Source organism: Oncorhynchus mykiss, chromosome 25, assembly GCF_057628025.1.
Source record: "Oncorhynchus mykiss isolate SJ-2025 chromosome 25, ASM5762802v1, whole genome shotgun sequence".
NCBI lineage: Eukaryota > Metazoa > Chordata > Actinopteri > Salmoniformes > Salmonidae > Oncorhynchus > Oncorhynchus mykiss.
The window spans coordinates 36,383,139-36,408,414 of record NC_143046.1 but is presented as its reverse complement, the minus strand read 5'-3'; the positions used below and the strand labels follow the sequence as shown (position 1 = coordinate 36,408,414).

The window sequence follows — 25,276 nt, the reverse complement described above, 5'->3', positions numbered from 1 at the left end:
TCTACAACCACCTAAAGGCAAGCAATTCCCAAATATTCCATAACAAAGCCATCACCTACATAGAAATAAACCTTGAGAACAGTCCCCTAAGAAAGCTGGTCCTGGGGCTCTGTTCATAAACAGACCCCACAGAGCCCCAGGACAGCAACACAATTAGACCCAACCAAATCATGAGAAAACAAAAACATAATTACTTGACACATTGGAAAGATTTGACCAAAAAACAGAGCAAACTAGAATGCTATTTGGCCCAAAACAGAAAGGACACAGTGGCAGAATACCTGACCACTGTGACTGACCCAAAATTAAGGAAATCTTTGACTATGTACAAACTCAGCGAGCATAGCCTTGCTATTGAGAAAGTCCGCCGAAGGCAGACCTGGCTCCCAAGAGAAGACAGGCTATGTGCACACTGCCCACAAAATGAGGTGGAAACTGAGCTGCACTTCCTAAACTCCTGCCAAATGTGCAGTCGTGGGACCTGGGTTTGTTCAGTGGTGGGGGGAGTGACTGTCCTCGTCTGCAGGACAGTTAGAAGAGATTTACAGAGAGAACGTTTCCTGCTGTGCTCTCTCTTTGATCCCATAAAAGTTCTGCTGGAACTGCATGAGGATGCCCTGCACCATTACTGTCCCAGACCTGTAGAGGTTGACAGAGGTTGTTTCAATTTCCTCAACGTCTAGTATTCTAAGTTTCCACCCAGGGCCAATACCCTCTCTCTTGACATAGGGCTAGTGTCCTCTTATAGCACTGTGTCATGCCAGGGGATGGTCTGTGTGGAAAAATAAGTTGCTTACATTCCTCTCTTTGTAGCAGTCCGCAAATAGTGTCTCTGGATTGTTTTTTTTTGTAGTTACTCCAAGCGGTGTTATTTTTAATATCCATGGGGTACTGTATTCTACTAACCTCTACATTTGGGTTGGGGGGGGGGGTTGTAGAACTCTCTTGCCATTGTTAAGCTCAAGAGTTTTCACACCTCAAACTTAAGTGCTTATTGATCATGTCAGTTTCCTTCCTAGCAGCTTGAAGCTTTGTAGCCTTATTTATTAAGCTTTATATAACAAAATTCCCTAGAGATTGTCTTTTACGTTTAGCCTTCGGTGTTGTTGCAGATGGTATTTCCAGGTTTCGCTGTGTTTCTTCTGCAGGTTTTAGTTTGTTAGAAGTTTTTTTCTTGATAGTCTTTGTTAGTAATAGTCCATTCAGGTAATTTTGTCTGAAATCAAAGTTTTAGGTATGGAATTGTGATTTGGATTGAATGTTTTGATGTTGAGGTTAGTATCCTGTATAAGTCCAACTCTAATTCTATATTTTTTCAGGAGAACTCAGGGGCCCATGCTCTCTGCCCCTCTGCCTCTCGAAAGCAGAGGCTTTCAAACCCTCGTCATGATAAATGGTGTACTATCGACACCTGCCTCTCTCACACTGTCCTGTGTCAGCAGCATGATATATGTGTGTGAACAGCCCCTCAGGTCCTCTGCAGTGGTTATATGTTTATGGGAATTTTCTCTCACAGGCTTTGAGTAGAGGGAGGGATGGGGTGGGGGGGTGAAATGTCCACTCTGGCCACCGCAGCACTCTGGGTTCAATCAGCATCGACCGTCTAGCGTCTGTGGTCATCCGCGGTCCCCGGCAGGGTCAAGTGGTTCTGAGCTCTGACAAAACCACAAGATGTGAACCCTGACCCCATCATCAGCCCCCCCCCCCAGACTGCCATCGCCGCTGCTGTCCGTCAGCGCTTTTCTTTTTTCTCTTGCTCTTTGTCATACATTGTTTTTCTGTATCTGTCTCTCACTTGCTTGTTTTCTTTCTCTATCACTCAATTGCTGTTTCTCGCTCTGTTTCTCACTCACTCATTTTCAAATCAAATCAAACTTTATTTGCCACATGCGCCGAATACAAAAAGTGTAGACCATACTGTAAAATGCTTACTTACAGGCCCTTAACCAACAGTGCAGTTCAAGAAGAGTTAAGAAGATATTTACCAAATAAACTAAAGTAAAAAGTAACAACATAACAATAACGAGGCTATATACAGGGGGTACCGGTACCGAGTCAGTGTGCAGCAAAAGTTAGAGGTTAGAGGTCATTTGTACATGTAGGTAGGGGTGAAGTGAAACTGCATAGATAATAAACAGCGAGTAGCAGTAGTGTACAAAACAAATGGAGAGGGGGGTCAATGTAATAGTCCGGTGGCCATTTGATTAATTGTTCAGCAGTCTTCTAGCTTGGGGGTAGCTGTTAAGGAGCCTTTTGGTTCCAGACTTGGCGCTCCAGTACCGCTTGCCGTGCAGTAGCAGAGAAAACAATCTATGATTTGGGTGACTGGAGTCTCTGACAATTTTATGGGCTTTCCTCTGACATAATAGGTCCTGGATTGCAGGAAGCTTGGCCCCAGTGATGTCCTGGGCCGTATGCACTACCCTCTGTAGCTCCTTACGGTCAGATGCCGAGTAGTTGCCGTACAAGGCGGTGATGCAACCAGTGTAACCGCTCTCGATGGTGCAGCTATATAACTTTTTGAGGATCTGGGAACCCATGCCAAATGTTTTCAGTCTCCTGAGGGGGAAAAGGTTTTGTGATGCCCTCTTCACAACTGACTTGGTGTGTTTGGACTAGAGGTCGACCAACTACTATGATTTTTCAACGCCGATACCGATTATTGGAGGACCAAAAAAAAAGCCGATACCGATTAATCAGCCAATTATTTTTTACATTTGTAATAATGACAATTACAACAATACTGAATGAACACTTATTTTAACTTAATATAATACATCAATAAAAATCCAATTAGCCTCAAATAAATACTGAAACATGTTCAATTTGGTTTAAATAATGCAAAAACAAAGTGTTGGAGAAGAAAGTAAAAGTGCAATATGAGAACATATGAAAGCTGGTGGTTCCTTTTAACATGAGTCTTCAATATTCCAAGGTAAGAGGTTTTAGGTTTTATAGGACTATTTATCTTTATACCATTTGTATTCCATGTACCTTTGACTATTGTATGTTCTTATAGGCACTATAGTATTGCCAGTGTAACAGTATAGCTTCCGTCCCTCTCCTCGCTCCTACCTGGGCTCGAACCAGGAACACATCGACAACAGCCACCCTCTAAGCAGCGTTACCCATGCAGAGCAAGGGGAACAACTACTCCAAGTCTCAGAGCGAGTGACGTTTGAAACGCTATTAGCCAGCCTAATCTCGGGAGTTGATAGGCTTTAAGTCATAAACAGAGCAATGCTTGAAGCACAGTGAAGGGCTGCTGGCAAAACGCACTAAAGTGCTGTTTGAATGAATGCTTACGAGCCTGCTGCTGCCTACCATCGCTCAGTCAGACTGCTCTATAAAATCATAGACTTAGTTATAACATAATAACACACATAAATACAAGCCTTAGGTCATTAATATGGTCAAATCTGGAAACGATGATTTCGAAAACAAAACGTTTATTAGTATCACATATACCCTGACTCTGCGTGCAATGAACGCAAGAGAAGTGACACAATTTCACCCGGTTAATATTGCCTGCTAACCTGGATTTCTTTTAGCTAAATATGCAGGTTTAAAAATGATATACTTCTGTGTATTGATTTTAAGAAAGGCATTGATGTTTATGGTTAGACACACGCTGGAGCAACGACAGTCCTTTTTCCGTGATGCGCACCGCATCAATTATATGCAACGCAGGACACGCTAGATAAACTAGTAATATCATCAACCATGTGTAGTTAACAAGTGATTATGATTGATTGATTGTTTTTTATAAAATAAGTTTAATGCTAGCTAGCAACTTACCTTGGCTTCTTACTGCATTTGCGTAACAGGTAGGCTCCTCGTGGAGTGCAATGAGAGGCAGGTGGTTAGAGCGTTGGACTAATGTTAGTTAACTGTAAGGTTGCGAGATTGAATCCCCGAGCTGACAAGGTAAAAATCTGTCGTTCTGCTCCTGAACAAGGCAGTTAACCCACGACTCCAACACCATCATTAAGTTTGCTGACAATACAGTTCCTAGGCCGTTATTGAAAATAAGAATGTGTTCTTAACTGACTTGCCTAGTTTAAATAAAGGTGTAAACATTTTTTTTACAAAAAATAAATAAATCGGCCAAATCGGTGTCCAAAAATACAAATTTCCGATTGTTATGAAAACTTGAAATCGGCCCTAATTAATCATCCATTCCGATTAATCGGTCGATCTCTAGTTTGGACCATGATAGATCGTTGTTGATGTGGACACCAAAGAACTTGAAACTCTCGACCCTCTCCACTACAGCCCTGTTGATGTTAATGGGGGCCTGTTCCTGTAGTCCATGATCCGCTCCTTTTTCTTGCTCATATTGAAGGAGAGTTTGTTGTCCTGGCACCACACTGCCAGTTCTGACTTCCTCTCTATAGGATGTCTCATCGTTGCTTAAAAACATGTAGGTATCATGCTTTGAGTACATGTCCTGGTAATCCATCTGGCCCTGTGGCTTTGTGAATGTTGACCTGTTTAACAGTCTTGCTCACATTGTTTACCGAGAGCGATATCACAAAGTAATCCAGAACAGCTGGTGCTCTTGTGCATGCTTCAGTGTTGCTTGCCTCAAAGTGAGCATAAAAGGTATTTAGCTTGTCTGGTAGGCTCACGTCACTGGGCAGCTCGCGTCTGGGTTTCCCTTTGTAGTCCGTAATAGTTTTCAAGCTCTGCCACATCTGACGAGCATCAGAGCACGGTGTAGTAGGATTCAATCTTAATCCTGTATTGACAGATGGTTCATCTGAGGGCATAGCAGGTTTTTTTTATGGGTGACCGGATTAGTGTCCCGCTCCTTGAAAGCGCCAGCTCTAGCCTTTAGCTTGATGCGGATGTTGCCTGTAATCCATGGGTTCTGGTTGGGATATGTTCCAGTTGCACTGTGGGTACGACTTCGTGGATGCACTTATTGATGAAGCCGGTGACTGAGGTGGTATTCTCCTCAATGCCATTGGATGAATCCCGGAAAATATTCCAGTCTGTGTTAGCAAAACAGTCCTGTAGCGTAGCATCCGTATCATCTGACCACTAGTTCTTGCTTGTAAGCGGGAATCAGGAGGTTAGAATTATGGTCAGATTTGCCAAATGAAGGGTGGGGGAGAGCTTTGTATGCATCTCTGTGTGTAGAGTAAAGGTGGTCTAGAGTTTTTTTTTCTTCTTCTTCTTCTTCTATGGTTGCACATGTGACATGCTGGTAAAACTGATTTAAGTTTGCCTGTATTAAAGTCCCCAGCCACTAGGAGCGCCGCTTCTGAGAGCATTTTCTTGCTTGCTTATGGCCTTATTGAGTTGGTTGAGTGCGGTCTTAGTGCCAGTATCGGTCTGTGGTGGTATATAGATGGCTACGAATAATACAGATGAGAAATGTCTTGGTAGATAGTGTGATCTACAGCTAAGGTACTCTACCTCAGGCGAGCAATACCTCGAGACTTCTTTAATATGAGACATCACGCACCAGCTGTTATTGACAAAAAGACAAACAACCCTACCGATCGTTTTACCAGACGTAGCTTTACTGTTCTGCCGGTGCATTGAAAATCCCTCCAGCTCTATATTATCCGTGTCGTCATTCAGCCACAACTCCGTGAAACAACATAAGATTTTACAGTTCTTAATGTCCCGTTGGTAGGATAATCGTAGGCCATACATTTTATTTTCCAATGATTGCATGTTAGCAAGTAGAATTGATGGCAGTGGGAGTTTACTTGCTCGCCTACGGATTCTCAGAAGGCAGCCTGATCTGTGTCCTCTTTTTCTCCGTCTTTTCTTTACGCAAATGACTGGGATCTAGGCCTTTTCCCGGGAGAGCAGTATATCATTCTTGTCGGACTCGTTAAAGGAAAAAGCTTCTTCCAGTTCGTGGTGAGTTATCCCAGTTCTGATAATCAGAAGTTATTTTCGGTCATAAGAGATGGTAGCAGGAACCTTATGTACAAAACAAGTACAAAAATAAGTTACAAACAACGCAAAAAATCAAACAAAATAGTACAGTTGGTTACTAGCATGTAAAACGTCAGTCATCCTCTTCGGTGCCATCTTCTGTCTGTCTTTGTGGGTTATGCCTTCTCTCCCACTTCTTGATTCTCCCTTCCTCTGTCTCACTTGCTCATGTTCTTGCTCTCTCTCTCTCAATTGTTTTCTGTCTCTCACTCTCTTTTACTGTGGCCGCCTCTTGCCGTTTGCTCTTTCTCTGTCACCATTTCTCTTATTTTCGCATCTCCCTCTTGGTGCCCTAAGCATTCTCCCTCTCCTGTCGGTTCTCCCTTGTCTGTCTTCACTTCACTTTTTCTTCTATTTTCATCTACTGCAGTGGTATTCAAACTTTTTCAGCAGGGACCCCATTTTTATTCTGCCCAAATTTCTGAAAGAGAGTGGTTCTCTTATTGTTTTCTCATTCTGTAGTGTTGAACCTTGCCTTATCCTGTCCTCCACATTGTGCAGTAGCTGACGGCAGGTAATTTTCCTTTAGTGGAGAGGTTGATGTGGAACTCACACGGCGTTTAGCAACATTAAATCAGATTTTGTTTTGTTTTACAGTTTCTGACAAGCGAGGCACTTAGATATGGTCATTTTCAAGTGTTCATAAATTCATAGAATGTTTGGGAATGACGTATAGTACGGCATTTGTGAAGTTTCGATAGCAATATAGAGTGGGAAAGCGGCCGTACGTTTGTACAACTAATAGACACCGCAGTAAATAAAACCTAATTAAAACATCTGTCTGGACCAGGACCGGAGTCTACGCAGACCTGTGCACCATGGCCAATCGGAGCCTAAGTAGACCTATATGCAAACAAGTCATTTGCCACACGGGCCTGCCATCATTCACTTTGAACTGGACTGTGTGTTTACAGGCAGTAGTGCGACTTTAGATCATTAGAATGCATTCGCCAAAATACACCTGAGTGGACTCGGCAAATATCTAAATACCACAGGAGTCCTCTTATGTTTGGGAACTTCACAATCCTATTGATCAAACAACCATGAAAAAGGTAGGCTCTCTCTCCCTCAGTTGCCTATGCACATTTACAATAACAAGATCAACAACTAATGCTAGCCAGAGCGAGATGAGACAAAATCTAACAAGGGAACATTGGATAAATTCTCTCAAACATTTTCAAGCTAGTTGGCTGTTAAAATTGCATTGAAACGATGGGGAATAGTAGCCTGCTTGTCCTTCAGCAGCTTGCCTGCCAAAGCAATTCTTGTCACAACCCCATTTTGACAACTGAATGGGAACTTGCCTGCCTGCCCATTTCATTGATGCCAAATGCATTTGATTGACAACTAAGAGAGATGCTAACTATTGATAAGTCGTTCAAGTTCAGCATAGCTAACTAGCAAAGCGATTCACATTTCTTGCTAGCTGACAAAATGACACATGCATCTCTCTAGTTGTAGCCACCAAAAAACAACTGCAACATTTTAGTAGCCTAGCTAGGAATGTGGCATGTGTCTGTACACTTTCCCTCTGCTGCGCACTGTATACTGTACGGACACAAGAAAGCAGCACAATAGAAGTTGAATTGACCTATGCGAGTGCATCAGGCTGTAATTTCATAAAGTAGATTACTCAACTGTTGACTCATTTATACTTGCTTGTGTGTCCTATTCGACCCGTGGGCCTTGTTTGGCACATGTACACTAGTCTATTAGTCACGTTATGAATGACTTGTGATCATTGCCCTTGCTAGTTTGATTGTATTGACATTCCCAGCCTTAGTTACAGCTGTCAGTTTCTGTTCAAAATATTGAGTCATTGAAACTGAAACCGTGCATCCCGAAAGGGTGGAGGAAGTAAACAATGTACCAGGCCAGCTGTGACTTACAACCTGATGGCAATATCTTTTGGACTACCAAGAAATGTATTGGTGAATTATATTATTCATGCATTGTACTGCACCCATCTAGTCTGCTAAAAAGACATTACTGTACGTCATGGAATTTTGAGTCAAATAGAACCTAATTTTAAAACCTCTTATAAAGTTGGTTTTGAAGCAGAAACTGGGAATTTAATATTTTTGACTGATATTATGATTGTCTGTTTTATCTGCAAAGTAGTTAAAACGCTGTCAGTTTCACTTGCAGTTGAATTCACTGATGCCAGCGCATCAGGCTGTAATTTCATAAAGCAGATGACTCAAACTGTTCACTCATTTATACTCGCTTGTGTGTCCTATTGTCTTTTAGTAATTTATACCCGCGTGTAAATCTTATAACTTTTTGACAACCAAGATTACATTTTCTGTAGGCTTCAGCAATGACCTACTGGGATCGAAACTTGGCATTGAGATTTTGCCTAAAACAGGTTTAAACTTTCGGTCCTGGAGAAGATTGAGTCAGTGCCATTAGTGATGATACGATACAGCGCATTGGCTGGCTATTGTGTGGGTCTGGGAGGAGTGGCGTGTGTATGTGTCAATGCACTGCCGTTTGGGCGTGCAGCACGTTGGCAGTGCTTGCTGTGACTTGTAGTGCGGCGCATCGCAGGGGGCGTGGTTGCGGGACAAAATTATTTGACAACCCAAATCATTGCATGGGCTCAGATAGAAATGTGTTATTGGCTGGATTCGTGTTTTACACGTGCGCTAACCTATTAGCCACGCTATGATTGACTTGTGATCATTGCCCTTGCTAGTTTGATTGTATTAACATTCCCAGCATTAGTTACAGTCGTCCGTTTTTGTTCAAAATATTGAGTCATTGAAACTGAAACCGTGCATCCCGAAAGGGTGGAGGCAGCAAATGATGTACCAGGCCAGCTGTGACTCACAACCTGATGGCAATATTTTTTGGACTACCAAGAAATGTATTGGTGAATTACACTACATGGCCAAAGGTATGTGGACACCTGCTCATTGATCGTCTCATTCCAAAATCATGGGCGTTAATATGGAGTTGGTCCCCCCCTTTGCTGCCATTTTTTTATTTTTTTATTTAACCTTTATTTTAACTAGGCAAGTCAGTTAAGAACAAATTGTTATTTACAATGACAGCCTAGGAACAGTGGGTTAACTGCCTTGTTCAGGGGCAGAACGACAGATTTTTACCTTGTCAGCTCAGGGATTCGAACTAGAAACCTTTCGGTTACTGGCCCAACGCTAACCATTAGGCTACCTGCCACCCCTATTAACAGCCTCCACTCTTCTGGGAAGGCTTTCCACTAGATGTTGGAACATTGCTGCGGGGACTTGCTTCCATTCAGCTTCAAGAGCATTAGTGAGGGAAACCATTTCTGTATGGACCTCACTTTGCTCATGGAGGCATTGTCATGATGAAACAGGAAAGGGCCTTCCCCAAACTGTTGCCACAAAGTTGGAATCACAGAATTGTCTAGAATGTCATTGTATGCTGTAGCATTAAGGTTTCCCTTCACTGGAATAAGGGGCCTAGCCCGAACCATGAAAAACAGCCCCAGACCATTATTCCTCCTCCACCAAACTTTACAGTTGGGACTGTGCATTCGGGCAGGTAGCGTTCTCCTGGCAACTGTCAATCCCAGATTTATCTGTCGGACTGCCAGATGGTGAAGCATGATTCATCACTCCAAAGAACGCGTTTCCACTGCTCCAGAGTCCAATGGCGGCGAGCTTTATAACACTCCAGCCGACACTTGGCATTGTGCATGGTGATCTTAGGCTTGTGTGCAGCTGCTTGGCATTGGAAACCCATTTCATGAAGCTCCCGATGAACACTTCTTGTCTTGCTTCCAGAGACAGTTTGGAACTCGGTAGTAAGTGTTGCACTGAGGACAGATGATTTTTACGCGCTACGTGCTTCAGCTCTTGACGGTCCCGTTCTGTGAGCTTGTTTGTACTACCGCTTTCGGGCTGAGCCGTTGTTGCTCCTAGATATTTCCACTTCACAATAACAGCACTTACAGTTGACCTGGGCAGCTCTAGCAGCAATATGATGAACTGACTTGTTGGAAAGATGACATCCTAAGACGGTGCCATGTTGAAAGTCAATGAGTACGCTTGTCTAAGGAGATTTCATGGCGGTGTGCTCGATTCTATACACCAGTCAGCAATGGGTGTGGCTGAAATAGCCAAATCCACTAATTTGAAGGGGTGACCACATACAGTGGGGCAAAAAAGTATTTAGTCAGCCACCAATTGTGCAAGTTCTCCCACTTAAAAAGATGAGAGGCCTGTAATTTTCATCATAGGTACACTTCAACTATGACAGACAAAATGAGAAAAAAAAATCCAGAAAATCACATTGTAGGATTTTTAATGAATTTATTTGCAAATTATTGTGGAAAATAAGTATTTGGTCAATAACAAAAGTTTCTCAATACTTTGTTAAATAACCTTTGTTGGCAATGACAGAGGTCAAATGTTTTCTGTAAGTCTTCACAAGGTTTTCACACACTGTTGCTGGTTTTCTGGCCCATTCCTCCATGCAGATCTCCTGTTTTGGGGCTGTTGCTGGGCAACACGGACTTTCAACTCCCTCCAAAGATTTTCTATGGGGTTGAGATCTGGAGACTGGCTAGGCCACTCCAGGACCTTGAAATGCTTCTTACGAAGCCACTCCTTCGTTGCCCGGGCGGTGTGTTTGGGATCATTGTCATGCTGAAAGACCCAGCCACGTTTCATCTTCAATGCCCTTGCTGATGGAAGGAGGTTTTCACTCAAAATCTCACGATACATGGCCCCATTCATTCTTTCCTTTACACGGATCAGTCGTCCTGGTCCCTTTGCAGAAAAACAGCCCCAAAGCATGATGTTTCCACCCCCATGCTTCACAGTAGGTATGGTGTTCTTTGGATGCAACTCAGCATTCTTTGTCCTGGAAAGCTAGGCGTCATTCAATGATAAGGCCAGACAGACACAGGCATGACAACGACAATGACGGGCTATAGCATGTGGACACTCTCAGGAGGTGATTTTGGAAGAAGCTGTGTGGCAAACAAGAAGGAATGACCCACAGGTCTACAGCAAGCTGTTGGTGATAGTAGTACACCAGTGCTCTTTTCAACATCCTGTGTGCTTTTCACCTCTGACTACAGGGCTCCTGTCCATTTGTTTGACAGGAAATGTCAGTTGGAGTTTGTGCATATTTGGTTATGAGGACTCACAGGTCCGCTGAAAAGTCCTGTTTGGAGAGGCTGACTTCATAGGCCTCCCCGAGCACACATAGCCAACTCTGTTCAAACTCTGTTCAAACGTTCTGGAGAGTTCATTTTCACACCTGTGCCAAACAAGATTAATGCTCTAGACAGATGGATTTTGACAAAAGCACTGCAAAATCCCCTTTGTGAGCAGTTTGAAGTGTGAAAGTATGAAGTATGAATGAATGTATGAAGTATGAAATAATTATCTCATTGTGTAAATACTGAGTAACTCCAAGGTTGGATAGACAGCCTTGATCTAAGTCTGTTTTGGTATTGCCATATAGGGATTGTATCAACAGTGATTCAACAACAGACTGGCAGATAACTTGTCTGATTTAACATCTGTCTATAGCTATCAGAAACAAGACAAAACTCAGACTCAAACATGGACAATGTCACAGTCCCTCACCATTGACTTACTACTATCGTTTCACTCTGTCGTTGACCTCAACTGTGGTGGTTGCTGGTAATCTGTGTCTCAGTTGGCTGTGGGTCCCCATGCCCGGACCAATTTAGACATACAGGCGATTTAGACATAAAGACATCTATATTGAGAGACAACCATTCTGAGCTATGGTGTCACAATCAATATGGATTCAGAGTAGCGAGGCGAATGCCAATTTTGTCCAAATAGTTTGATTCTGTTTTTACATCTTAACTATGAAACTGTTGTTGCCTTGCATGGCATCCATATTAGCCATCAGCTTGGTCAGGGGTGCCTGATATTGGACAACACCAAGTCTTGTGGCCTAATGGCCCAGTTTCTGTGATGTAATGACCATTAGCGGTCTGGCGATTTGATGTACTTGATATGATACTGGTGATGGGATTTGTCCCTGTTGTTTATACCATTATGTTTTTCCCCACTGAGTTTGTCCATTTCAAGCACAACTGTGACCTCTGTCTCTCTCTATATCTGTGGTTTCCACCAAAGATAATATATTTTTTTATGGGCCAATAACAGGGTTTAGGGGACGGTTGGGATCGGCCTATAATGTTGCCTCAGCTAAATGCGTTGTTCCTTCGTAAGCAGAACAGTGAGCGGTGTTACACCATCCATTCACGCAAAGAATCACGGTTGAACTGTGTTTGACTCTGACTCTACCCCCCTGGTGTTGACTGACTGAATACTAGATACAAGACATGTTTTTTAATGCCTCTACTTTGGCAGCATGGCCTGTTTTGCCGTGCCTCGTACTATCACGTAACGGTGAATATATGTGTCCGTGCACTGTCTTGAGAATGAGAGCGGGCGAGAGCTCACGTAATCCATTCCAGACAAAATCATCACTCCATAAAGAATAAGGATTCCCTGCATCAACATCAATTCCACGCATCCCTGATCCTTCATGTCTGTGAAGGTTGTATAAATGAAACGGCAGCGTAAAATCCTGCACGCACGCGCACACACTCGCATGTGAAGCATATTCGCTCTTCACGCATGGTCAGCCCACAGAGTCCGTGGAAACAGCATCCCTGACTTGTCTCAGTCCCTCAGTCCCTGCGGTGAGGGCTTATGACAACGGCATCCTGTCGAAAAGGAAGCCTAGTTACCTCCTCCGAGGCACAGCAACCCATCTAAATGTACGGTCCCAGGGTATGCCCAACAAACTCTGTGACCTGAGGAAGTGAAAAATAATGGATAAAACTGCCTGGTCGAGCCTTTTTACACTCTGTTTATCAGAATGGGTCTTCGAAGCAAACACCCACAAGTCCTAATTAAGAACAGCAAACCCCCTTGATACAATAGAGCAATGGATTTCTCCACAGATAAGTGACCACAGCAGGCAAGTCTAACTAACTCGCCCCTTTAAAAGGAAACTGTGGCTTTATTTTGTGGCTCTATTTGTGGCTCTCTAATCATCTGCCCCCTTTGCTCCCTGTGGGAATTCTAGGAAACTGAGTTTGACAACCCCCCCCCCCAATGTTTTTCCCTCCCACTCTCTCGTCCTTTATGTTCAATTAGCACCAATTATAGACTTGGTATGTTTACGTTACCGCTCGCTGTATATTAAATTCTAAATGGCGGACTAATTATGGAATGGAAAAGGTGTAGCTCATAAGCAATTGTTTACTACTTAGAGAAAAGCAGTGGGAAAGATGTTAATAATCACAAACAAGAGGGGTCAAATGTGAGCTAATGAATGGGAGGCATCCGTAAACACAATTTGTTTTTAAAAGGGCACATGATAGCATAAGTGTATCATGGGAGTATTTTGGGTGGAGGAAGCCTGAAGCTAAATGCCTTTTGTAAAGACCTTTTAGAGAGTCTGCAACTTCAGGAGAAGTCAATTATTCTAGCTCAGTTTTAACATTAATGTCAGGTAAGGTACAGTTGTTGAATTTGGGAAAAGAGATTAGCTTTATGTTCAGTTGCATATTACATCTACAAGGACATTCATTATTTTGGGTTGATGCCGAGCCTAGGGAGCTCTGACAGTTTGAGTGATTGACAGACGCCACTTTGGGAAACCAGAAGGGGAGAGCTCATTGGAGGAAGATGGAGTCTGTCTAGAGCGGTCTTGCAGTGGCTGCTAATCACTCAGTCACTTAGTGGATTTACATCGACTCAGAATTGACTCCGATTGGGAGGATTATTATGCATCTGTGAGATTTGTGGTTGGTTTATTGTGTATTGAAAGTGGAAGGCCGTATAGGATTAAATAAAGGCTAATCCTGTGCACAAGTTGTCCTTTCATACTGCCAGTCCCTATTGTAATAAGGTTATGAACTATTTTCACAAGGGGTGATATGAGGGGAAAACAGGGTTTGATGATCCCTCTATGGGTGGGACCGCCAGTCCCTTTCAGCCATTGCCTCATGTTACCCCATGCTACCCAATGCAGCTCTTTTCAACCGTTTACCTCAAAGGCCCCTTAATGGGTTAAAATAATCAGTGCTATGATTGACATGATAACCAGGCCCATTATGGGGCACTGAACCCTAATTCCACCCCTATTGCTCTATCAACAACTGTAATTGAGTTCATTTAAACATGTCTCATTGGAGCTGCTATGGCCGCCATTGAGCTGTTAAGCGATGCGCCATCACCATTAGATCAGGTTCCAGGCATTTCCATTTTGGAGGCACGCCCGCTCTGTCTCCGTTTCGTAGAGTCGAGCTGTTGTTTGCCAGAGGAGCAGGTGGGTTGCCAGAGGGCTTCAGTGCCAGCCAAGCCAATGCCACCTGTGTAGCTTTCAAGCTTGATTGACCCCCCCCCCCCCCATGAAATACATTGCATTCGGATAATATTCAGCCCCCTTGACTTTTTCCACATTTTATGTTACAGCCATATTCTAAAATCAATTAAAAATCAAAATGATTCTCATCAATCTACACACAATGGCACATAATGACAAATCGAAACAGGTTTTTCAAAATGTTGGCAAATGTATTAAAAATTAAAAACAGAAACCTTATTTACATAAGTATTCAGTCCTTTTGCTATAAGACTTGAAATTGAGCTCAGGTGCATCCTGTTTCCATTGATCATCCTTGAGATGTTTCTACAACTTGGAGTCCACCTGTGGTAAATTCAATTGATTGGACATGATTTGGAAAGGCACACAACTGTCTATATAAGGTTCCACAGTTGACAGTGCATGCCAGATTTAAAAACCAAGCCATGAGGTGGAAGGAATTGTCTGTAGAGTTCCAAGATTAGCGCTGATATCACATCAAGATGGCACCAATGGAGATGGCAGCTTCGCTTCTAGTCCTAAGGAAACTGTGCAGTATTTTGTTTTTTATGTATTATTTCTTGCATTGTTAGCCCAGAAAACCGTAAGTGTTATTACATGCATACATTTCACGGAAACATGGCTAGCTGGTGACATGCTGTCAGAGTCAGTACAGCCAATGGGGTTTTCAGTACAGGAATAAACATCTCTCCGGTAAGAAGAAGAGAGGGTATGTATGTTTCATGATTAATGACTCATGGTGTAATTGTAACAACATACAGGAACTCATGTCCTTTTGTTCACCTGACCTAGAATTCCTCACAATTAAATGCTGACCGTATTATCTCCCAATAGAACTATCCTCCGTCATCGTCACAGCCGTGTATATCCCCCCGCAAGCGATACCAAGATGGCCATCAAGGAACTTCACTGGACTTTATGCAAACTGGAAACCATATATCCTGAGGTTGCAGTTATTGTAGCTGGGGATTTTAACAAAGCTAATTTGAGGACAAGGCTACCTAAATTCTATCAGCATATCGATTGCAGTACACGCACGAGTAAAACACTCGATCATTGCTAATTTAACTTCCACGATGCATTCAAGGCCCTCCCCTGCCCTCCTTTAGTCAAATCTGACCATGACTCCATCTGGTTGCTCCCCTCCTATAGGCAGAAACTAAAACGGGAAGCGCCCCTGCTTAGGTCTATCCAACGCTGGTCTGACCAATCGGATTCCACGCTTCAAGATTGCTTCGATCACGTGGACTGAGATATGTTCCCGGTAGCCTCAGACAATAACAATGGCGTATACCCAGACTCTGTGAGCGAGTTTATAAGGAAGTGTATAGGAGATGTTGTACCCACTGTAACTATTAAAACCTTCCCTAACCAGAAATCGTGGACTGATTGCAGCATTCACACAAAACTGAAAGATAGTAGCATTTAATCATGGCAAGGCAACTCGGAATATGGCCTAATACAAACACTGTAGTTATTCCCTCTGTACCACAATCAAACAAGCAAAGTATTAGTATAGAAACAAAGTGGAATCCCAATTCAACATCTCAAACACGAGACGTATGTGGCAGGTTCTACAGACAATCACAGATTACAAAAAGAAAACCAGTCACATCGTGGACATCGAGGTCTTGCTTCCAGAAAAATTAAACAACATCTTTGTGCCACCAACACGAACCGCTACCAAAGACTGTGGGCTCTCCTCCTCAGTGGCCGACATCAGTAAAACATTTAAATGCGTTAACCCTCGCAAGGCTGCCGACCCAGACGGCAGCCGCGTTCTCAGAGCATGCACAGACCAGCTGGCTGGTGTGTTTACGGACATATTCAATTAATCCCTATCCCAGTCTGCTGTCCCCACATGCTTCAAGATGGCAACCATTGTTCCTGTTCCCAAGAAAGCCAAGGTAACTGAACTAAATGACTATCGCCACGTAGCACTCACTTTTGTCATCAGGAAGTGCTTTGAAAGACTAGTCAAGGATCATATCACCTCCACCTTACCTGTCACCCTAGACCCACTTCAATTTTCTTACCGCCCCAATAGGTCCACAGACTGCCCCAAAAGGCCCACGCTCTGTGCAACTGTGTCCTGGACTTCCTGACGGGCCGCCCCTAGGTGGTGAAGGAAGGAAACATCTCCACTCCGTTGACCATCAACACTGGGGCCCACAAGGGTGCGTTCTCAGCCCCCTCCTGTACTCCCCTGTTCACCCACGACTGCGTGACCATGCATGCCTCCAACTCAATCATCAAGTTTGCAGACGATACAACAGTGGTAGGCTTGATTACCAACAACGACAAGACAGCCTACAGGGAGGTGAGGGCCTTTGGAGTGTGGTGTCAGGAAAATAACCTCTCACTCAATGTCAGCAAAACAAAAGAGATAATCGTGGACATCTGGAAACCGCAAAGGGAGCACCCCCCTCCCTATCCACATCGACGGGACAGCAGTGGAGAAGGTGGAAAGTTTTTACATATCACCGACAAACTGAAATGGTCCACACACACAGTGTGGTGAAGAAGGTGCAACAGTGCCTCTTCATCCTCAGGAGGCTGAAAAAATGTGGCTTGCCACCGAAAACCCTCACTAACTTTTACAGGTGCACAATTGAGAGCATACTGTCGGGCTGTATCGCCGCCTGGTACGGCAACTGCACTGCCCACAACCACAGGACTCTCCTGAGGGTGGTGCAGTCTGCACAACTCATCACCGAGGGCAAACTACCTGCCCTCCAGGACATCTACAATACCTGATGTCACAGGAAGTCAAAATGATCATCAAGGGTAATAACCACCCGAGCCACAGCCTGTTCACCCCACTTCCACCCAGAATGCAAGGTCAGTAGAGATGCAAAAAAGCTAGGACAGAGATTGAAAAACAGCTTCTATCGCAAGGCCATCAGATTGTTAAACAGCCACCACTTTAAAAATTGAACACTAATAATGATAATAATAAAATTGATAATAATAATAAAATTCAACTAATAATAAGATGTAGTCACTAATAATGCCACTTTAAGAATGTTTACGTATCTCACATTAATTATCTCAAATGTCTATACTGTATACTACACTATCTATTGCATCTTAGCTGCTCTCAATGCTCATCAATATATTTTTATCCCATTTCTTTTACTAGATTGTGTGTATTAGGTTTTGTTGTGGAATTGTTAGATATTACCTGTTGGATCCAGAAGCATTTCACTACACTCACATTAACATCTGCTAACCATGTGTATGTGACCAATAACGATTTGATTTGAGACAGTATTTTGTTGTGGATCTGATCTGGGGAAGGGTACCAAAACCTTTATGCAGCATTGAAGGTCCCCAAGAACACAGTGGCCTCCATCATTCTGAATGGAAGAAGTTTAGAACCACCAATACTCTTCCTAGAGCTGGTCGCCCCTGCCAAACTGGGCAATCCGGGGAGAAGGGCCTTGGTCAGGGGGGTGGGTGATGGTCACTCTGACAGAGCTCCAGAGTTCCTCTTTGGAGATGGAAGAACCTTCCAAAAGGACAAATATCTCTGCAGCACTCTACCAATTAGGCCTTTATAGTTGATTGGCCAGACGGAAGCCACTACTCAGTAAAAGGCACACGACAGCCCACATGGAGTTAGCCAAAAGGCATCTAAAGGACTCTGACCATGAGAAACAAGATTCTTTGGTCTGATGATACCAAGATTGAACATTCTTTGGCCAGAATGCCAAGTGTCACGCCTGGAGAAAACATGGCACCATCCCTACGGTGAAGCAAGGTGGTGCCAGCATAATGCTGTGGAGATGTTTTTCAGCGGCAGGGACTGGGAAACTAGTCAGGGTCGAGGGAAAGATGAAATCCGGCTCCCGAGCACTCTGGACCTCAGACTGGGGTGAAGGACCCTAAGCACACAGCCAAGACAATGCAGGAGTGGCTTCGGGACTCCTAATGTCCTCGAGTGACCCAGCCAGAGCCCAGACTTGAACCCAATCGAACATCTCTGGAGAGACCTGAAAATAGCCGTGCAGCGACACTCCCCATTCAAACTGACAGAGCTGTAGAGGATCTGTAGAGAAGAATGGGCGTAACTCCTCAAATACAGGTGTGCCAAGCTTGTAGTGTCATACCCCCCAAAAAACTCAAGGCTGTAATTACAGCCAAAGGAGCTTCATCAAAGTACTGAGTGAAGGGTCTGAATAGTTATGTAAAAAAGTGTATTTTTTTATATAAACTAGTTAACATTTCTAAAAACCTGTTTTTGTTTTGTCATTATGGGGTATTGTGTGTAGATTGATGAGGGGGGAAAAAACTATTTAATCAATTTTAGAATAATTCTGTAAATTAACAAAATGTGAAAAAGTCAAGGGGTCTGAATACTTTCTGAATGCACTGAATGTGGAATAGTGCTGAGCAATTCACTGAAATGTCGGTTATTTTTTTAACAACTAACAGTTCTGTTCAATTAATTAAATTCCATTTTGTTCAGTTTTTTCAGTGATCTAAATTCACACATTGCGCGATTTCTCTGGAGATGAATCAGATCAAGCCCGAACAGTGCGGTGTAGTAGGGAGTTGTAGTTTTCCACAGGCCAATATTCTTAAATCAAATCAAGAGTCGGCTTTCTATTCCGCAACAAAGCCTCCTTCACTCACGCCGCCAAGCTTACCCTAGTAAAACTGACTATCCTACCGATCCTCGACTTCGGCGATGTCATATACAAAATGGCTTCCAACACTCTACTCAGCAAACTGGATGCAGTCTATCACAGTGCCATCCGTTTTGTCACTAAAGCACCTTATACCACCCACCACTGCGACTTGTATGCTCTAGTCGGCTGGCCCTCGCTACATATTCGTCGCCAGACCCACTGGCTCCAGGTCATCTACAAGTCCATGCTAGGTAAAGCTCCGCCTTATCTCAGCTCACTGGTCACGATGGCAACACCCACCCGTAGCACGCGCTCCAGCAGGTGTATCTCACTGATCATCCCTAAAGCCCACACCTCATTTGGCCGCCTTTCGTTCCAGTACTCTGCTGCCTGTGACTGGAACGAATTGCAAAAATCGCTGAAGTTGGAGACTTTTATCTCCCTCACCAACTTCAAACATCAGCTATCTGAGCAGCTAACCGATCGCTGCAGCTGTACATAGTCTATTGGTAAATAGCCCACCCATTCTCACCTACCTCATCCCATACTGTTTTTATTTATTTATTTTTCTGCTCTTTTGCACACCAATATCTCTACCTGTACATGACCATCTGATCATTTATCACTCCAGTGTTAATCTGCAAAATTGTAATTATTCGCCTACCTCATGCCTTTTGCACACATTGTATATAGACTCCCCCTTTGTTTTCTACTGTGTTATTGACTTGTTAATTGTTTACTCCATGTGTAACTCTGTGTTGTCTGCTCATACTGCTATGCTTTATCTTGGCCAGGTCGCAGTTGCAAATGAGAACTTGTTCTCAACTAGCCTACCTGGTTAAATAAAGGTGAAATAAAATAAAAATAAAAAATAGTTTAGCACAGAAAACGTGGTAATTAACTACAATGTCCATAATCCATTGTGCACCTACTTGTCTGGTCTGTGTGTTTATTTTATACCTGCTACATTAGGTTCAGCCTGGTCTAATAGACTAGTATAGTAAAAGTAAATCTAGAACACTCAAATTAGTATGATATGTTGCTTTTGGTATGGCTACATATGAAAGACAGATACTTAAGGCAGCATAGGCAGCAACTCCATAGAGATGAGAAGATGACTTAGAATAAAGTAATCAAATAAAACAAATGTAATATTCACAACAAATGTGAATAAATGATGGTGAGTAAGTGATGACTGGTAATGTGCAGTCACTACCATCATGGGACTTTTATTCATAGTTTTATTCTGTGTTACATCATTCAACCCACATAGTGCACGTTGTGTTCAAAAAATGATCAAAAAAACGTCAACTTAAATAATTGTACCGACCTCAAAAAGCACACATCGCTCAGCGCTAATGTGGGATGGAATCGGTACTTTTTCAAAAGTGTAGGATTGGGCATTAGGGTCTTACCACAAAGGCACTCTTGTGGGGGTGATGACAGAGACTGTGATAGAGTTTTGCACTTGGTTAGGTATTGCCAATTTTAGACTTAAGTTTGGATGTAGTGCTACACTTACAGGGTGTTTTAGGGGAAAGAGAAAGGTAGCCAACCACTGGGCACTTAAACGTACTAAAAAAAGATGACGGCATAAGGTTGTTAATTTTATTACAGAGGAGGAGTATACAGAGCCAGCAAAAAGTCTTTAAATGTATAATCGCCACAAAATGGTTTGGTTTCAACTTGCTGAAAATAGGCAGACAATTACCCTTGACATTTTTTTGTGTCCACTGAAGTGCATACTAAAGCTGTGTCCAGCTATTTTTTGGTGCAGCGTGCACTTAGTTGTAACTTCCAAAATCATGTGTCTGTGGTTTCCAACGTTGTTTTTGAAAAATCTTGATGATTAACTGAATCAGGTGTGTTTGTGCTGGGCTGGCACAAAAGCCTGCACACACTGCAGACCTTGGGGATCAGGATTGGAAGGTTTCATAGCTTTGGGTCAGATTTTGTGTTGGAGGAACAGGCAAATACAGGTTACGTAGGATTTATGGAGGCTTTGTGTAGGCTTTGTGTAGGGTTATGTTGAGTTTATGTACTGTAGGTCCAGGTGTATTGAAGTTAGACCTTTTAAAGTGTGAACTGTACTTTACCCTAATCCTATCGCCACAGCTTTAGTGTGATAATCTTGTCACACTCTCCACCAATCCTTTATAAGCTCTAAGACACACACACACACACACACACACACACACACACACACACACACAAAAATAGGGAATGAGGCTACTCTTTATAATGGCTTGTTTGTTGGAGGCTTTGTGATGGCTTAATACATACTGTCCTTTATTCTCCTTTGACTTCCTTTTTCATCAATCACCCATCCATTCTTCCTCCTCTATAATACTATTCCATCTCGTATCCCCTCTCTCTCGCTCGCTCTCGCTCTCTCTGTAGTGTCTACTCTTCATCAGAATTCCTTCCTCTCATAGTTAACTGCCTCTGTCATCTCTCTGAAATGAGGGAGAGGGAAAGAGAGGGAGGGACGAGCTAGCTCTAACCCCCGGCTTCTCCTCACTTTGTCCAACCACAAGACCACGAGCAGCCACTTCCACAGCGGAAGAGACAGGCCATTGTCAAAGCCCTTCTGCCTCCTGAAGCTCTAATTGCTGCTCCAATAACAGTAACTGTCTACTTTTTATTGAGTCTGGCCTGCCTCTGTCTTCCCTCATCTGTGCCGATGGGTCGCTCCCGTAAGCACGTATTAGCCCCGGCCCATAAAGAAAATGAAATGTAATCTCCTTTAACTGAGGGAGGGAACACATTTTGGGATCAAGAATAGAAGCGATTGAGAGAAGCGAAGGGGATTAGAGAGGGTATGGAGTGACGAGGGAGTGAAAAGTGGGGGAGAGGGAGAAAGGGGCGAGTGACGGAGGGGAAAGAGTGATTGTAATGGGAGATTTGGTTTCTAAATGGGTTTTTCATGGTCTGTCTGGAGGTCGGAGGGGTTGAGGGATGGAGTGGAGGATTGTGGACCCCCAAAACCCTTCACGCCCTCTCCCACTCTAGTCAGTCATTACTCATACACGCAGATCAATATCGGATCAGTGTACCCTCCCAAAATCCATACCTTAACCTGGTAACAAACCACACCTTAGATCAGTGTCTGGGAGCAACATCCTACTACCAACCCCCCCACAAAACAGGCCCCTCGACCGTAGTAGCAGAGGATCAGACCTCAATCGCAATCCCTAAATATTGTTCTACCCATAGTTATTTTTATGTGCACCATGTCATTAAGCACAGCCTTTTATCCGCAACCAGTCAAGTTGATGGAAAACCATCTCTGGTGGGAATATTAGCATATTGTTTTGAATATTCGCGTGAAAATCTGTCGCCAATTGAATGTAAACCTAGGTCGTGAGCTGTAAAAATGGCCCGCACTTTTCTCTTCCTCTGTCTTTCGCCCATTCTTTACACAATGTCAAGCAGAAATACTTGAAAACGATGACGCATCGGCTCTAAGCCTAAGTTAAATGAAAAGAAAAGAAAAGGAAATTAAAATGGTTAAGGACGGGAGGGGAGCACTAAGGGGGTGTTGTAATTACGGTGTGGTATTGAAATGGCGTTACACCGCAGTTACGCTACACTTCACCCAGGCCCCACAGCACAGGACTGAAGTCCCTTGAGGCACTAGGGGGAAACTGTGCCTTTGCAACCTGCCTACTGCCGTGTGCAGGGAACCGCAGCGTTGCCTTGCCACCGGCCACCTGTGATTTCAGCACACTCACTCACTCACTCACTCACTGCGTGTATAAAACACTAAGAACACCTTCCTAATGTTGAGTTGCACCAGCCTCTTTTGCCCTCAGAACAGCCTAAGTTGGACTCAACAAGGTGTCGAAAGCGTTCCACAGGGACGCCCATGTTGTGTCAAGTTGGCTGGATGTTCTTTGGCTGGTGGACCATTCTTGATACACACATGAAACTGATGAGCGTGAAAAACCCAGCAGCGTTGCAGTTCTTGACGCAAGCTGGTGCGCCTGGCACCTACTACTATACCCTGTTCAAAGGCACTTAACTTTTGTCTTGCCCATTCATCATCTGACTGGCACACATACACAATCCAAGTCTCAAATGTCTCAAAGCTTAAAAATCCTTCTTTAACATGTCTCCTCCCCTTCATCTACACTGATTTGAAGTGGATTTAACAAGTGACATCAATAAGGGAAATGCTTACTTACAAATCCTTGTGTAATAACAATATGTTTGTCAGTCATACAGTGTGCATAGAGTATTATTTTGACCCTGAACAGCCATGACCTGTCATTGACCTCTTAACCTTAAGAACCCACCAATCGGAGTTGAGAGAAAAAATCCTATTGATTATTCCCCAATGCGGAACAGAACTGGGGCAGAATAATGTCAGCATTGTTTTTCATTATCTCTCTCAGGGCCTGTATGGAACGGGAAGGAGCTTTGTATACAGACCAACTGTACCGTGGACAGGAGAGGAGAGAACAGAGACTCTAGTCTACCTTTGTATCAACTAATCTCCTATCTTGGCAGCTGTATCGTCCCTCTGTGACTGTGGTCTGTATTGTACTGATCTGTTTGACATTAAAGGTGCGCTATGGACCTTTTCTACCTGCATTTCTGTAGTCAACAAGGAATCAAATTCCTTGAGGGAAAAATGTAATGTTGCTTGTTTACTTTATTCCACGTTTTTTTTTAAGCTATATTCTTATTTTTCTTTGACGTTATCCTTAAAAAGCTGCGTAATGAAACCTAACTAATAAGACACCCTTTGTGTTAGGCAATTGTTTTTTCTTCCTGACCTTTGTCTTCAGAATAGGATTTATTTAGCCAGCAATGTCAACATACATTCTGCCTCATAGTTGAATGCCTGGTAAAGGGACTCTGATAATCCATTTATATCCTTTCATTTCTCATCCACTCCGTCCTATCATTTCCCATTCATTCGGTGCAGGGAAGCGACAACAAGGAAGGACACCGATGATTTGAAAGATGAACCGCAAGTCATTTATACCGCACCAAGCCAGATGAATGCCCCTCTTCACCCTCTCTCCCTTCCCTTACACCCACTATCCCTTTTTCCATAAACTACAGTCTCGATGGTTGCACTGTTTTTAGATCATGTTTACATTGTTGGTGTTGTTAATTTGCCTAAGATACAGGCGTGTCTTTGATGGCTTGGTTTAATTGCATTATACTATACAGGTAATTATTAACTTGAAGTGATTAGATCCAGGTCCGTTTGCACAGAGCCGTATAGCCTCCCACTCAAGGACACAACGGCAGTAGGCCTACAGTATTTGTCCCGTATGAACCCGGTTTGAGTTATATAACGAGTTCTTACTGTTTCCGGCTTGTCCTCTACGGATGTTTCACACATGCCCAGACTAATACAGACTGCCCATATGATTTGTTAATGGTTAACTGGCACTCTGTTGACATGAAGTAACACGCTTATTAAACATGTATCATGGTAGATGTTATAGCTAACTATCTTTAGCTACAAAACTACAAATGTAGTAGTTGCAGTTGACATCAAACTGAAATCATGTGTTCAGTTAGTTAACAAAACATTTTTTTTTTTTGTTATACAGTTTTCCAAAACTCCACTTCCCATGATGCACCACTCAGCCTTATGGAGGAGCAAGGGTTAAGTAGATTCCGTCCAAGCCCTTTCATGTCCTAGACTTCTAAAGGAATGACATTGTCTAACAAGTACAAGATGTGAGGCCAGGTCATTCAAAATGGGACCGAGGGTCACGAAGGAGACGCAGTCATAAGGCTCACACAGTCACCCGAACGAGAGTATAATTAATGAACTCCATTAACAGAAGCCCAAAAAAGTATTTTAATTAAAACGAGAGACATAACTTACCTGGAGTCTCAGATAGTGACACATAAGCTACGCTTGCTCTTTCACACTATTTCTCCACAGCCCCTCAAATGTGTCTCACTCCATTGCTACCTGTCTCTCTCTCTTCCTGGTTATGATGTATTGGACCTAGCAGTCGTTTCTCAGAAGTGTGTGTGTGTGTGTGTGTATTCACAAGCGAACCTGTGCATGCATATGCAATCGTGTGCAAGTGCAGATTTCTGCAAGTATACTGTGCACATGCTTGTGGTCGTGCGCGTAAGGGTGTGCCTGTGCACATACCTGCCTGCACCACACACTGTTTTCATGTCTCCCTTTGGCAGCATTCCCAGTGATGGTTATATGGCCGTGTCATCTCAAGCCCTTCAAAGTATTGGTCTAATGTGGAAATCAAGGGACAGTGAAATACGGATCACTCAGACATATTTGACTCTGATTGACACGTATCGACCAC

At 43.3% G+C, this 25,276-nt stretch overlaps 2 protein-coding genes across 2 annotated transcripts in view; both read left to right on the top strand.

Annotated features, from left to right (window-relative positions):
• The window catches only part of LOC110505105 (alpha-1,3-mannosyl-glycoprotein 4-beta-N-acetylglucosaminyltransferase B), a 232,126-nt gene that overhangs the window by 45,538 nt on the left and 161,312 nt on the right, over nucleotides 1-25,276 (top strand). The window lies entirely within an intron of this gene.
• The window catches only part of LOC149971805 (uncharacterized), a 36,885-nt gene continuing 20,307 nt past the window's right edge, over nucleotides 8,699-25,276 (top strand). The window contains exon 1 of the mRNA XM_090219760.1: nucleotides 8,699-8,857. Coding sequence (XP_090075886.1) covers nucleotides 8,764-8,857 — 94 coding nt within the window. The 5' untranslated portion in view covers nucleotides 8,699-8,763. The remainder of the gene's footprint in view (nucleotides 8,858-25,276) is intronic.